Source organism: Agelaius phoeniceus, chromosome 19 (assembly GCF_051311805.1).
Source record: "Agelaius phoeniceus isolate bAgePho1 chromosome 19, bAgePho1.hap1, whole genome shotgun sequence".
Classification (NCBI taxonomy): Eukaryota; Metazoa; Chordata; class Aves; order Passeriformes; family Icteridae; genus Agelaius; species Agelaius phoeniceus.
This window is the reverse complement of record NC_135283.1, coordinates 12,823,668-12,838,932: the sequence shown is the minus strand read 5'-3', so window position 1 is coordinate 12,838,932 and position 15,265 is coordinate 12,823,668. Positions and strand designations below refer to the sequence as shown.

Genomic DNA, 15,265 nt, shown 5'->3' with positions numbered 1-15,265 from the left:
ACAAGCGTGGGCCTGGCTGTGCTGTGCTGACCTGAGCCCCAGAGCTCAGGCACTGGGACTTGCATCTCACCCTGCACGGCTGGGCCAGCTGCTCTGCCCCTGCTTCCCAAGGCAACGGCTCTTCCAACAGCCTTGGAAAACAGGAAGCATTCCCATTGACAAGGGCTGGATCTGGGGATGCTTCAGGGAACAACAGTGGTTTGTTCTCCTTTGCCTTAGCCCCAAGTCCCCTAAGGGAAGCATCACTCCTGGGGTCGTGCTGCGCATGTGGGGGCTTTGCTTTGGCCAGCACCACCTGCCTTGGGTGGCTTCTAACGAGGCTTTGTGATGAAAACCAAACCCCAAAACACAGCAGACAGGCTGTGAGCTGCCAGCACAGCGGGCTGGGAGGCTCAGATCCTGCCCTGGCCATTCCTGCTCCCGTTCTGGCTGTGCTGTGAGCGGTGCCGTGGGACCATGGGAGCTCGGGGCTCTGTGGGAGCTCAGGCAGGAGCTGGCCAGTGTCTGATGCAAATCAGTGACAATTAAATCCTTGCTAACTGTGTCCTGAGACCTCTCCTTCGTGCTGCTGGAGCTTGCTGGATGTGGAAGGGAGCTCTGGACGTGGGCACTGCTCCTCCCTGGTGTGTGCAAGCACTGCCCACTCAGGGGCTGAATTTTACCAGTGAATGCAAACAAAAATTGTTTTTCTTACTTAAACAAAAATACTGCCTCAGGTGATGTAAAACACTTGAATGTTCCAGGGGTTTCATATTTTGGTTTAATTACTGTAAAATTCAGGGAAGGAGAGGCTTTATTTTGGAGCTGGGCCAGCTGAGGTTTTCTTCCATTGGCAGAGCTGAGCAGAACCCAGCTCAGGTCTGGGGGACCTGGCTGGGGCTGGGGGCTTCAGTGGGAACAGCTGGGCAAACTCTCCATGGGCTTCCACATCTGGAGAGTGCTGGGGGACTAAAGATTGCAGAACCATGGAATGGCTTGGGTGGGAAGGGACCTTAAAGCCCATCCCATGGGCAGGGACACCCCCAGTGTCCCAGGGTGCCCCAAGCCCTGTCCAGCCTGGACTTGGGCACTGCCAGGGATCCAGGGGCAGCCCCAGCTGCTCTGGGCACCTGTGCCAGGGCCTGCCCTCCCTCCCAGGGGAGAACCTCTTCTGACTGTCCCATCCAAGCCAGCCCCTCTGGAGACATCCAAGGCCCCTGGACACGTTCCTGTGCCACTTGCTCCAGGTGGCCCTGCCCTGGCAGGGGGTTTGACCTGGGTGATCTGCAGAGGTCCCTTCCAAGCCCAGTGTTGTGTGATTGCTGTTATCAAAGGAGAGCAGAGTGTCCTGCTCAGGTTTTTCCTGGAGCCAGGGCTGTGGATCTGTTCCTCCAGAAGGGCTCAGGGGCTGTGCTGGGTGTGAGCAGCCGGTGTGTGGGCAGCCCAGGCGTGCAGCCTTCCTGCAGGAACCTGCTGCTGCTCTGTTCCCCAGGCTCATTAGGCACTGCTGGGCCTCTCCCAGGCTGTGCCTGCCCTGCCACTGATGGTGATGGTGCAGATGGGAATGGTGCAGTTCTCCTTCCCGGCCTGAGCCTTGGAAAACGCCCAGCCCTGCTTTTTGTGAGCACCAAAACAAACAGCAAGGGCCCAGGGTTCAGTGTGGGCCTCTAGGGACTTGCTGAAATCAAAAAGTCTTAAGAGGGAAGTTTGCTTCAGCCCAGGCTGCTTTGTCCAGGTGTTTTTAATGGAAGGCTTGAAGCTGAATCACAGAATCATTTAGGCTGGAAAAACCCTCTGAGCCCATCCAGTCCAACCATTCCCCCAGCACTGCCAGGGCCAGCACTGACCCATGGCCCCAGGTGCCACATCCACATGGCTGTTAAATCCCTGGGGACTCCAGCACTGCCCTGGGCAGCTGTGCCAGGGCTGGACAGCCCTTCCAGGGAAGGAATTTTCTCCAATATCCAACCTGACCCTCCCCTGGCACAACTTGAGGCCATTTCCTCTTGTCCTGTTGTCCCCTGGGAGCAGAACCCAGCTGCTCCCTCCTGTCAGGGGGTTGTGCAGAGCCAGATCCCCCTGAGCCCCCTTTCCTCCAGGCTCAGAATGTGCTTTATGGTCATGGTGGGAGCTGCAGGACTCGGTCCTGAGGTGTGAGGGACAGGCTGGTGGCTGTGGGGGGCACTGAGGGGGGCCCAGGCTGCGTCCCTGCCCCTGTTTGGGGTGCAGGGCGGGTCCTGGCTGCAGCCATCTCCCTGCAGGCAGCGCAGGCACTCTGGGGTGAGTGTTCCTGCCCGAGCCAGCAGTGGAAGCAGCTGGTGCTGGGGGCAGCCTGGGGGCTTTGTTCTGCCCCCCAGCCACAGAGAGCTCTCTCTCTGCCCTGGCTGGCCATGCCAGGCCGTGCCAGGCCGTGCCAGCTGCTCAGGCTCCCTGTGTTCTCCCCAGGCCACGGTCAACGCTCGCCCCCAGCGCATCCTGGACACCTCCTCGCTGACCCAGTCTGCCCCTGCCAGCCCCACCAACAAGGGGATGCACATCCACCAAGTGGGGTAAGTGCAGCTCGGCCTTCCAGCACCTTCTGTGGGTGGGCTGGGGGCTCCCTGCCCAGCCCCATCCCAGGGAGCTGCCCAGGGACGGGAATGGGGCTGGCAGCAGGGGTGAGGTGTCCAGGAAGGAAAGCTCTGGGAAAAGGTGGGAGTTTCTTCCTGTTTTCCTTTAGGGCAAAGAGTAACAAGCCCACTGGGTATCCAAGTGAACTGAAAGGAAGAGCTGCTGCTTGGCTGCTTTTACCTTTCCTGAGCTGTGCTGCCCAAATTCCCAGTGACGTCTGAGCTGTGCCTGCTGCACTTTGAGCTGATAAAAGCTGGGGTTAACTGATGGACAAATCACCCTGCCTGAGCTGCAGGGAAACAGAGAGTGCTGGGGGCAAAGCTGGGGGCTGAAAATGGGATTATTTCCCAAAACAACTCTCCAAGAGAACACACCACACATTAGATCTGCTGGTCCCTTACCCAGTGTGCACCAGTGAGATCCCAACAGAGAGCCCAGTTTAAATTCAAATGGTTTGAAGCTTCAGTCCCTGGTCAGGGTGACTTAGGTCAGGCATCACAGATTGCCAGAACATTGAGGTTCATCCCCTCAGTGTGGAGTTGGCACAGTCAGAGTTCACTCTTGGTTTGGGGTGGGTTTGGCCTGTGAGGGGACGTGGGAACTGTGATGTTTCTGCAGAGGAGGCGCCACAGCGAAACACAAATCTCATGAGAAGGAAACAAAGTGAAAATGACATAATGCACAGCAAATCTCATGTGCAGCAGTACCCAAAGCCTGTCCCCTGCTCTGTCCCTCAGAGGGTCCCCTCCAACCACGAGCACCAGCAGCTCCAGCCTGACCAACGAGGTGCCCAAGCCAGCGGTGAGCCGGGAGCTGGCGGCCGCGCGCCCCAGCGTCACCAACGTGGGCGTGCAGTACACCCCCCACTCCCACCAGTTCCCCAGGACAAGGAAAATGTTTGACAAAGGCCCAGAGCAGGTAAGGAGAACTGCTCTGACAGCTTCTCCCCACTGGGGTTTGTCCCACTTTCTGTTGGTTGTGGTTTATTTCTGTGCATCCCTCGTTTGCTTCCAGCTGCTGCTAATCCAGGTTGGCTGCCTCTAAGCAGCCAAATAAAAATTGATTAATTTATTTTCTTCAGGATAAATTGCGTTTTACAGCTTTTGATAGGGCATTATTCACTTCTGCCACTAAGCAATGTGTCTAATCAGAGTCCATGGCTTACTGCTCTGTGAACATTTGTGTGCCTGAGTGACACCCCAGAGTCAGATCCCTGACCCTCAGGGCTGCTCTCCAGCCCTGGCAGAGCAGGGACAAGGGACAGCTGTGATCACAAGGAGAAGGTGCTGCAGCCCCAGCAGCAGCAACACCTTCCCTTCTCTGTGGTTTGGCAGCACCAGGGTTGTATTTCTGAAAGCTGAAACCTGAGGGAGTGGAGCAGCTTTTCCCTTTTCCCTTGGGGTGTCCTGTGCTGTGTAACAGACACTCATCCACCTTGGCACCAGCTGTGTCTGGATCCTGAGTCATCCTCACTGCTTCCCACACCCCATCCCTGGGACAGAACTGCTGCTGGGACCTCCCTGAGGTGCCTTGGGGCTGCTCCAGCTCAGATCCCTGCAGAGGGAACGGGCACCTTTCCAAGGAGTGACCATAACCCTGATCCCAGAGCTGGCTGTGCACAGTGACCATAACCCTGATCCCAGAGCTGGGTGCGCAGAGTAACCATAACCCTGATCCCAGAGCTGGCTGTGCACAGCGACCATAACCCTGATCCCAGAGCTGGCTGTGCACAGTGACCATAACCCTGATCCCAGAGCTGGCTGTGCACAGTGACCATAACCCTGATCCCAGAGCTGGCTGTGCACAGTGACCATAACCCTGATCCCAGAGCTGAGTGTGCACAGTGACCATAACCCCATCCCAGAGCTGGCTGTGCACAGTGACCATAACCCTGATCCCAGAGCTGGGTGTGCACAGTGACCATAACCCTGATCCTAGAGCTGGGTATGCACAGTGACCATAAGCCTGATCCCAGAGCTGAGTGTGCACAGTGACCATAAGCCTGATCCCAGAGCTGAGTGTGCACAGTGACCATAAGCCTGATCCCAGAGCTGAGTGTGCACAGTGACCATAACCCTGATCCCAGAGCTGAGTGTGCACAGTGACCATAACCCCATTCCAGAGCTGAGTGTGCACAGTGACCATAACCCTGATCCCAGAGCTGAGTGTGCACAGTGACCATAACCCTGATCCCAGAGCTGGCTGTGCACAGTGACCATAACCCTGATCCTAGAGCTGGCTGTGCACAGTGACCATAACCCTGATCCCAGAGCTGGCTGTGCACAGTGACCATAACCCTGATCCCAGAGCTGGCTGTGCAGAGTTCCCTGTCCTGGGCAGTGTGTTTGAGGGTTTGGTGCCTGGCTGGGGCAGGGGGGTGTCCCTGGGGTGTCCCTGCAGGGGCTGAGCCCTGTCCCCTCCCCACAGACAGCTGATGATGCTGATGATGCCGTGGGACACAAGAGCTTCATCTCGGCCGCGGTGCAGACGGGGTTCTGCGACTGGAGCGCCAAGTACTTCGCCCAGCCCGTGATGAAGGTAACCCTGCTGGGCTGGGCTGAGCCTGCCAGCCCTGCCCTGCCTCCCTTCCCTTCCTGGGGAGGCAGAGGAGTGGATGAAGGTCACTCTGCTGGGCTGGGCCCTGCCCTGCCTCCCTTCTCTCTCCTGGGGAGGCAGAGGAGTGGATCTCCTTCCATCGTGCTGCTCCTGTCAGTGAGAGTGACCAGAGTGTCAGGAAAGTTAATCCACAAACATCAGGAGACAGAGGAGTCCTTTGACTTTATTCCAATAAAGGGAGAGGCCATGGGCCATTCCCCTGGGGTCTCTCCAATTTTTGGAGGACGGAGCCTCCTTTTTATCCCAATTTCCCAGCTGCATTTCCCTTCTCTCTTTCCCCATTTCTGAGGTACTTGAGAGGTTCAGACTTGCCAATACACCTGATACCAGAGATTTCCCTCTAATGTACAACCCTCCCTCTTAATTTTTAATTCCTGTGGAATTTAGGGGTTTTTCTTCCCCGTTGTTTCTTCATCTTTCAATGTCTAATTTCATTTACCAGCAAACCTAAAGTTTATTTGTAAAAGCAAATATCTTTTTCCATTCATCAATCAGTGCAATCCTTTCCCATGGTTTCTTTTATCTCCCAGTGTTGGTTTTATCTCCCAGCAGACCCACAGCTGGTTTGGAAAGACAAATCTGCCATTCCTCTCAAGAGGGATCACGAGGGTCGCTGAGGGTGGGACAGGCAGGGCCCGGGGGCAAGATCAGCTCCCCATGGAGCACAGCCCACAGAAAACATAGGAATGAGGAGAGGTTCTGTGTCAGACCCCCCAGTTTTGCCTGCTTGCACTGCAGAGTTGTTCCATCTGAAATGCTGTGCTTCTCTGCATATAGAAAATTGCATTATAGCTAAAATGAATTGGTTTTTAAAGTAAATAAATGGAATAATGGATGCCCTCTTCCCCAAAAAGGGCAGTGAGAGGCTAGAGAATGAGAGGTGCTGCTTTCTTGCTGACCTGGCTGTGGTAAAAGAGGCAGAGAGGTGGTGGGGGAGGCTGCCCTGGGGCAGGACAGACCCTCTGCCCCACTCGGGTGGGGTTTGGGAGCTCTTTAACTCACACAGGAGAGAGTGAGAGCGGCTGCATGCCCAGAGTGCCTGGGGGGGCTGGGGGAGCATTATTGTTGGGGTTTAAAGTCTAAAAAATTGTAAGGAGTTGCCTTACAGCAAAGAACAAGGGTGGAAATGACAAATTTACATCCAGGTCTCTTCAGAAGTGATTTGTTTGGGTAACTAAATTGTCTCTGTGTGAAGTGAGAGAGAAACTGAAACCTTGTTCCAGGAAAAACTCAAACCAGAGCTCTTAAGGGATGGGCAAAGATATCAGTGACTGGAAAGAGAAGCTGTTAAATTCCCAGAATGTTTTAGCTGGTAAATTCCCAGAATGTTTTAGCCAAAGCTCAGGTTTCAGGTTCAAGTATGAAACAGGAGGAGCAGTAAATCTCCCTCATTAAAGGCAACTTCCAGGTGCTCTGGGAGTCTCAGGGAGCCCGAAGGTGTCAGGACTTCGAGCTGCATCTCTTGGAGGGGTTGCCGTGCCCGGCAGGGACGGTGCCAGGCTCCATTAAAGCCTCTCCATGGGGATGTTCGTGTCCCGGCACTGCTGCAGAGATAATGAGGGAATGGTTTTAGTGCTGCCTCCTCGGGAGGGGGCTGAGCCCCCGCCACGGAGCGTTCAGGTGCTGGGCTGAGGTAATTGCCCGAGTTTAAGGCTATCGGAGCAGGGCAGGCTCTTGATTTCCAGAGGGAATCGCCAGCCAAGCATTGCCTGACGCTTCCTGAGCTGCTGTGAAATTCCCTCTCTGCTGAAACCACCCAGAAATTCCTCAGGGCACGTCTGGGCTGTGGGGCTGCGCTGCCTGGCCAGGCTCCCACCAGGGCTTTTTCTCCCCAAGATGAGCTTCAGAGCCCTGATTCAACCCAGACCAGAGCAAGATGATGTTTGAGCTTTTCGTTCTTATTAAAATAATTTGTCTGCTCCCTAAGAAAACCTCTTCCCAGGGAAGAGGGGGGTCTTTATTGATAAAATAAATCAGATTAGGCAGCCAGGCACGGGCAGGGGCAGCGGGGACATGGGGAGCTCTGCGGGGGAGTGGCTTTACTACTGCTTCCTGCACATAAAATAGACTAAAGTGCTTGAGGAGAGGCAATAAAAAACGTGGAGCATTCCTGTACTAACCCACAGCAGCCAGGGAGAGGAGACATGGGAAGGGGCATTTTCTGCTCTGTGTGTCCCAGGGAGAGGAGCAGGGCACAGCCCTGGCTCTGGAGGAGCTCCCTGAGCTGGGAATTCCAGCTGGTGGGTTCCTGGGTGAAGCTTGAAGAGAACAAAATCTGTGTTTTCTAATCACACGAGGGAAAGCATTGATCTCCCTGGTACTTCTGCAAAGCAGCTTTGGAAGGCCAAGGAGAGGGAATTTTCTGCAGGTGTTGCCCTGTCCTGACAGGGGGTTGTAGCTGACTTTGGGGCTGCACTGGCTGCTCTGTGTGCATGGACTGCACAAGTCTCTCTGTGAGAACTTGCTCTGGGGTTTCTTGGCTGGAGGTGAGGAGTGACAGCTCGGGTGTGCCTGAGTTTCCATGGAGTCCCCGTTCCTGCAGCAACAGGGAACAGTCCTGGCTGGTGGCTGCTGCCTTTTGGGAGCTTCAGCCTCATGAAAAAGGCAGAGAGTGAAGTGTACCAAGTACTGATGGAGAAATGACATTGATGCTTCATTCCAGCCGTTCCTTTGGAGCTGCTGCCTGCCTTCATAAACAGGGAAAGACAAGACAACTGTTCCTGTAATGAATAAACATAAAATGACTGTGAGTGCATCTTAGTCATATTTAATTGATGAATTTAGTTTTGCTTCATGGACCTTGCCCTGAGAATGCTTTCACTGGAAAGACTGGGGGATTAATTTCCAGCGTAAATCAGGGGCTGCGTTTCAAGCCATCACTCCAGGTTTGATTTATTGATTATCTAATCAAATAAACGGAGAGAGAAAAAGCTGCCCTGGAAATCCTCCCCCTGCCAGGAGAAGCAGGTCCCTGCCCAGCCCTGGGCTCTGCAGAAGCTTTTCCTGTTCCTGCAGCCCCTGGTGGCTCAGGGCTGTTCTGGGAGCCACGGGGTGCAGGAAAGCCTCGGTGCCAGCTGTCAGGAAGTCCTGAGGCAGGGAGAGCAGAGCCAGCATCTGTTGTTCGCAGGGCTGGCAGAACATGCAGGCAGGAGCTGGGAAGGATCCTGGAAGGTGAGAATTACATAAGCAGCCCTCCCTGATCAATCCCTGCCGGGGCTGCTGCGCTGCGCCCTGGCCCTGGGTCTGGGGAGAGGAGGGGGATCCTGCACTGCTGCAGGGCTGGGGACCAGGGAGGGCTGGATTGGCCTCTGCAGCTTGTGCCAAGGGCTCCCTGCTGCCCTCCTGGCACCCACTGAGCTCACAGAAGGAAAGCTCTGCTGGGAGGGTTCAGCTGCTGGTCCCTGCCTGGGGGAAGCCCTGGAAGGCTCTGTCATGGTCCCCATCCTGCAGCTGGAGCACGGCCAGAGCTGGGCTTGGTGTTTCCATGGATCCTCCCTCCCTCCTGGCAGGATTTTGCCCAGAGCCACACAGGTGGGTGGGTGTGGGGGCCAGGACAGCCTTCACCTGCTGGGCCAAGGGCTCTTCCTTGGGCTTGCTTTAATTTATTCCCAGAGAAGCTGGATTTTCATTAAGGTGTAGGTGTCATCTCTCCCCTCTCAAATTCCTTTGATGTATTTTAGCTCAGGTTTGTTTATTGCTTTTCATTAGGGGTCGTTTGTCATTGCTTGTCTAATAGGTGTTGTGCTGAAATAAAGTGCTTTTTTCTTTGCCAGGAGGAAAGGTGGAGGGTGGGCTTCTTATTTTTTATTTATTTTACAGAAGCAGAAGTCCAACTCAGTAACAGCAGTTTTCCAAAGGATAGCATTATTTGAAGGCAGTGTTTGTAATAGTGACAGATGATTTCAGGACTTTCTTATTCAGGGAGAACAGGGATTTTTTTATGGGGAATTTGTCTTCCTTCTCAAAGAGTTACTCCTTTGGAGCAAGCAGCACCAAAGGAAGCTGGATCAGAACCCTGTGGCTCAGCTCCTTAATTGATCCAAGGATGCTTCTGGAGCAGGGGAGTCTTGGATCATTTTTTATGTATGAAAACCACCTCATATATAGCTCCTGCCATGGTTTGGGGTGGGATCTCAGGAGTTTATTCCTTTTGAGGCTGAGTAAGGTGGGAAATGCCATGGTGGGAGCAGCACTGGGGCTGGCCTCGTGCCTGGAGCACAGGTTTTGTAGGGGAGCCATGGAGTGCTGAAACCTGGAGCTGTGGGGTGTGAATAAATATCATCAAATGGCTCAGGGTGGCTGGGACTGCAGGGCCACTCTCCAATTGCAGGGGGAATTTTGTGTATAATCAAAGCCAGGTGACACAGGGGCATGGTTTTCAGACCAGGGAACCAGAAGAGGGCTGTTCCTGGTAAGTGGTGGTGGCAACCTGAACATCCCGGGGATTTAGGACTGTGGCCATGCCCTGCTCGGCCAGCAGCCCTTGGTTAGCAGGAAGAGAAAGATTCCAGTGTGTTCTGAGCTGGCCCTGCAGGGCTGGGCTCCCTCTTTGATCTCGGGCTGGCTGCGTGATGCTGGGGAGAGCAGAGAGAGGAATCTGTGGTGCTGTGCCCAGATCAGACCTGCAGCGCTCAGGGGGGACAGGAGGGACTGTGGCGTCTCTCAGCCAGCCCCTGGGGGTCACTGCTCCCGTGTGTTTGTCCCTGTCCTGGCAGATCCCTGAGGAGCACGACCTGGAGAGCCAGATCCGCAAGGAGCGGGAGTGGCGCTTCCTGCGCAACGCGCGCGTGCGCAAGCAGGCCCAGAAGATCATCCAGAAGGGTGAGTGCTGCCTGCTCAGCGTGGGCTCTGGAACCCCAATTAGCCCTGGGCCCAATTAGCGATGGCTCCCTGCAGCCCCTCAGGCTGCTGAGGGCAGGGCAGGTGCTGCTGATGCAGGTGTTCCCCAACTGCTCCTGCAGGTGTTCCCCTGCTCCTGCAGGTGTTTCCCAGCTGCTCCTGCAGGTGTTTCCTGCTCCTGTAGGTGTTTCCCTGCTCCTGCAGGTGTTCCCCTGCTCCTGCAGGTGTTCCCAGCTGCTCCTGCAGGTGTTTCCCTGCTGCTCCTGCAGGTGTTTCCCTGCTGCTCCTGCAGGTGTTCCCCAACTGCTCCTGCAGGTGTTTCCTGCTCCTGTAGGTGTTTCCCTGCTGCTCCTGCAGGTGTTCCCCAACTGCTCCTGCAGGTGTTTCCTGCTCCTGCAGGTGTTCCCCAACTGCTCCTGCAGGTGTTCCCCAACTGCTCCTGCAGGTGTTCCCTGCTGCTCCTGAAGGTGTTCCCCTGCTCCTGCAGGTGTTCCCCAACTGCTCCTGCAGGTGTTCCCCTGCTCCTGCAGGTGTTCCCAGCTGCTCCTGCCGGTGTTTCCTGCTCCTGTAGGTGTTTCCAGCTCCTGCAGGTGTTCCCAGCTGCTCCTGCAGGTGTTTCCTGCTCCTGTAGGTGTTTCCAGCTGCTCCTGTAGGTGTTTCCAGCTCCCGCAGGTGCTCCCTGCTGCTGCCCCACCTCTCTGCTCTCACCTGCTGGCTGTGGTCTCACCACCTCAGCCTCTGCTTTTAAGGGGATGCAGGGTGCAGTGCTGGAGGGTCAAATCCAGAGCTGCAGGCTCAGGGTTTGTGGGACAGACATGGTCATGGCAGGGTGTGGAGCTGCTGGACCTGTCCCCCAGCTCAGGAGGCACCTCAGGGAGGTATCTCACCTTCCCTGCTCTGCTGAGCTCTGTGAGTGCTGGTTTACTCCTTGCCCCCCATTTTATTTGGGGTGTTTGTGTGTGTGCTGCTCCCAACGTGCCCCAGGTCTGTGCTGTGTCAGCAGGGGCTCCCCAGGGACCTGGGGCTGAATCTCTGGGGCTCTCTGAGGCAGCTTTGGGCTGGAATTCTCTCAGCACAGGAATTTATTCGGGTAAAGTGAAGCCTAATGAAGCTTCCTGAGGAATTTGCATTCCTCAGATTTTCCCTGCCCTGAGCAGCAGAGGCTGGGGAGCCTCAGTTCCAGGAGCTCCTGGTGTCCTCCCCAAGGCATTCCCAGGAGCAGGGCTGGGGGCTGCTCCTCCCAGGGACGCTTCTGGAGGCACACAGGGCTGGAAATCCCAGTGTGCTGAAGAAAGAGTGCCCAGGGCTCAGCCCTGTCACTGGGAGGCTGCTCCTGTGAGTGCAGTGTGGAGCTTCACACCAGGAAACTGCAGAGTATCATCAACCAGAGAAATGCAGAAATGATCCTGGAGCCCAGGAGATGGCCTGGGAGAGCTGGTGGAATACAAAGAAGGGGATTTTTCATGCTTGCCTGGAGAAGTTAAATCTCTTTCTAGACAGTGTTCATATTTGGTTGCTTGACCTGAGTGACTGAAATGCCACTATTCATTAAAAAAATAATGAAAACGTGAAATATTAAAAAGAATTAAAATAGACTTACAAGCTTTTAATGAAAATTAGATTCAATGGATGCATTCTAAAACAAACTCGGGTTGAATGGATGTCTCCTGGGTTTAGGGGTTTGTGTGATGAATTCAGAGAGTGCCAGAACCCAGCAGTGCTGGGGTCCCAGCACTGTTTGTGAATAGCAAACTGCTCTGAAGACAAGATGGGAAAAGTCTTTACCCATCATTTTAAGGTCTCCATGGAAAATGCATTTTTCATTTGCAAATTAACCTAAAATTTAAGGGGACTCAAATGGAAGGTTAAATAAATAATCCACAAGCTACAGTGAAATGCTGTATTTTAAAGTGAAAAAAAAGGTATTTTCCTATTTTGTATTTTGAATGGTGTTGGTTTTTCCCTCAACACAAACTGGCATTTCCCTGGGTGTGGCTGGGCTTGTTCTCCTTGCTTGCCAGAGAGGATGAAGGGTTTGTCACCACAGGTCTTGGTTTGTACCTCAAGAGCTGGGACAGCTGGGGGGTCTGAGAAACTCCTGGAAGGGCTGGGGTGGGTTCCTGGTGGCCCTGGGAGCTGGGGCTCTGCAGACCCATCCCTGGGGCCATCAGGTGTGAGCTGAGCTGGTGCTGTCCCCCAGGCATCTCCCGGCTGGACGATCAGATCTTCCTCAACAGGAACCCTGGAGTGCCCTCCGTGGTGAAGTTCCACCCCTTCACCCCCTGCATTGCTGTGGCTGACAAGGACAGCATCTGGTGAGGGCTGGGGACATGGGACATGGCAGGGACAGCATCTGCTGAGGGCTGGGGACATGGGGCACGGCAGGGACAGCATCTGGTGAGGGCTGGGGACATGGGGCACGGCAGGGACAGCATCTGGTGAGGGCTGGGGACATGGGCCAGCATCTGGTGAGGGCTGGGGACATGGGGCACGGCAGGGACAGCATCTGGTGAGGGCTGGGGACATGGGACATGGCAGGGACAGCATCTGGTGAGGGCTGGGGACATGGGGCACGGCAGGGACAGCATCTGGTGAGGGCTGGGGACATGGGGCACGGCAGGGACAGCATCTGCTGAGGGCTGGGGACATGGGGCACAGCAGGGACAGCATCTGGTGAGGGCTGGGGACGTGGGGCAGCATCTGTTGAGGGCTGGGGACATGGGACAACATCTGGTCAGGGCTGGGGGTCACATCAGGGACAGCTGTGCCCCTGTCCTGGCTCTCTCTCAGCAGCTGGAGGTGGTGAGATCCTGCCCTGGGAGGGTGGGCAGGACCTGGCACAGGTGCCCAGAGCTGCCCCTGGATCCCTGGCAGTGCCCAAGGCCAGGTTGGACATTGGGGATTGGACACCCTGGGACAGCTGGGGTGTCCCTGCCATGGCAGGGGTGGCACTGGGTGGGCTCTGAGGTCGTCGCAATCCAAACCATTCCATGATTCCATGATGTGTTATTAATCCAACTATGGCCAAGTGCAAAGGAGAGATCCCAGACTGGGTGAGGAGTGCCTCCAGAGCTGGAGGCTCAGTGTTTGTTCCTCCCACAGCTTTTGGGACTGGGAGAAGGGGGAGAAGCTGGACTACTTCCACAACGGAAACCCCCGGTACACGCGGATCACGGCCATGGAGTACCTGAACGGGCAGGACTGCTCCCTGCTGCTCACTGCCACAGGTGAGGGACACTCTGTGCAGCACACTGTGTCCCACTGGGGGCTGGCAACACTGCCAGCCCAGCTGAGCTGCTCTGGAATCTGTTCTGTCCTCCTTGGACTGCCCCCAGCCCAATCCTCCCCCCATGGGGGGCTATTAACTGCTGTGGGTCTCCAGGACAAGGTGAGAGAGAAGAACTGACTCTGAGTTCTTAGAAGGCTGATATTATATTATATTATATTATATTATATTATATTATATTATATTATATTATATTATATTATATTATATTATATTATATTATATTATATTATATTATATTATATTATATTATATTATATTTACACTAAAACTATACTAAAGAAAGAGAAAGGAGGCATCAGAAGGCTAAGAAAAGAACGATAACAAAAATCTTGTGACTGAGCAGAGAGGCCAACACAGCTGGAACTGGGATTGGTCATTAATTAAAAACAATTTACATGGAACTAATCAAAGATGCACCTGTTGGTAAGCACCCTCTCAAGCACATTCCAGAGGAACAAAACATGGAGAAGCTGAAGCTTCCCTGCTTCCCAGGAGAAGAAATCCTGGTGAAGGGATTTTTCAGAAGATACCACAGTGACAGCCCTGCACTGACCTCCTGCTCTCAGCTCAGGAGCATTTCCAGGCTCAGACTTGCAGGATCTTCCTGGCAGTGCTGAAACCTCTCACGCAGACTCTCCAAGGGCTGCCCAGTCCAAAACCTGCTGAAACCATTCCCACCTGAGTCTCTACTTGTCACTGCGTTGTGGTCACCCCCTCCTGTGGCACACCTGGGGAAAGGTGATTTCAGCTGGGGAAAGGTGATTTCAGCTGGGGAAAGGTGGTTTCAGCTGGGGAAAGGTGATTTCAGCTGGGGAAAGCTGCTGCCCAGAGCTGAAACTGTGCAGCAGCAAAGCCCAGGAGCTGCAGTTCCTCGTGCTGTGTTCATGCAGAGCAGGCAGGGCTCAGCCTCAGCACCAAACCCCTCGGGTGGTTCTGAGTTTCCCTCCAGTCCCTGTCTCACCTGGGCAGGGGCTGCATGAGGAGATCTTGCCAAGTCTCTGCTCTGCAGAGCTGTGAGTCAGATCTGCTCCTCTCCCAAGGAGCCATTCCAGAGCTGGCACTCAGAGTGTTTTCAGCAGCTTCTCCAGCTCCCTGCTCAACTGCACAGGTTGGCTGGAATTAAGGGAGGGGGAAGGGGAGCTGAGAGAGCCTTTAGGACATATTTCTTTCAATTTATTGATTCTTAGCACAAAAGTTTCACAGATGGGGAGCAAATTGAAAAAAATACACAATGTTCTTGAAAGATTTGCTGCTGATGGGCTGGGCTTTGATGCTGCTGCCTCTGTGGGGCTGTTCTGTGTTGAGTGGGTACTTGTGTGGCCCTCGGCTCCAATCCAGAGATGAATCCTGCAGAAAATGAATGTCAAGGAAATGGAGAGACACTGAATGTCAGGTGTTGTTCAAGGGAGGAGAAAAGCTCTTCCAGAACAGCTCCAGCAGAACAAAGCCTTAGGTTCTGTGGATGTAAATTCGAGAGGGAAAACAACCCCAAGAGAAAGTGTTCGAGTGACACTCTGGGCTTTGGGGTCTGTGTGACTCCAGCTCTGCTTCTCCTCTTCTTCCTGGTGCACAAGGAGCTGCAGGAGCAGCAGTGACTTTGCTTTGTGTTCTTCCTCTGTGCTCCCCCAGACGATGGTGCCATCAGAGTGTGGAAGAACTTTGCAGACCTGGAGAAGAACCCAGAGATGGTGACAGCCTGGCAGGGGCTGTCAGACATGCTGCCAACCACACGAGGTGGGTGCCACTGAGCTGTCTGGGGGGGGGGGAAAAGCTGAAAATCAGCCTTGGTGCAGCTTTGGGGGTGGCACCTGTGACCTCCTTCAGCCCCAGCTCCCGTTTTGGCTCCTGCTCTTCCCTGTCCATTGCGGGTCAGGAGGTGCCAGAGGGACGTGTGCTCTAAATCTGGCACGTGCAGAAGGGCAGCACAGTGAG

At 54.6% G+C, this 15,265-nt stretch overlaps 1 protein-coding gene across 4 annotated transcripts in view; it reads left to right on the top strand.

Annotated features, from left to right (window-relative positions):
* RPTOR (regulatory associated protein of MTOR complex 1) overlaps nt 1-15,265 on the top strand; it is a 113,741-nt gene that overhangs the window by 76,721 nt on the left and 21,755 nt on the right. For all 4 annotated transcript variants that reach the window (XM_077188157.1, XM_054645004.2, XM_077188156.1 and 1 more), the window contains 7 exons: nt 2,425-2,528; nt 3,327-3,507; nt 5,017-5,127; nt 9,921-10,026; nt 12,245-12,359; nt 13,147-13,271; nt 14,963-15,067. In XM_077188157.1, coding sequence (XP_077044272.1) covers nt 2,425-2,528; nt 3,327-3,507; nt 5,017-5,127; nt 9,921-10,026; nt 12,245-12,359; nt 13,147-13,271; nt 14,963-15,067 — 847 coding nt within the window. The remainder of the gene's footprint in view (nt 1-2,424; nt 2,529-3,326; nt 3,508-5,016; nt 5,128-9,920; nt 10,027-12,244; nt 12,360-13,146; nt 13,272-14,962; nt 15,068-15,265) is intronic.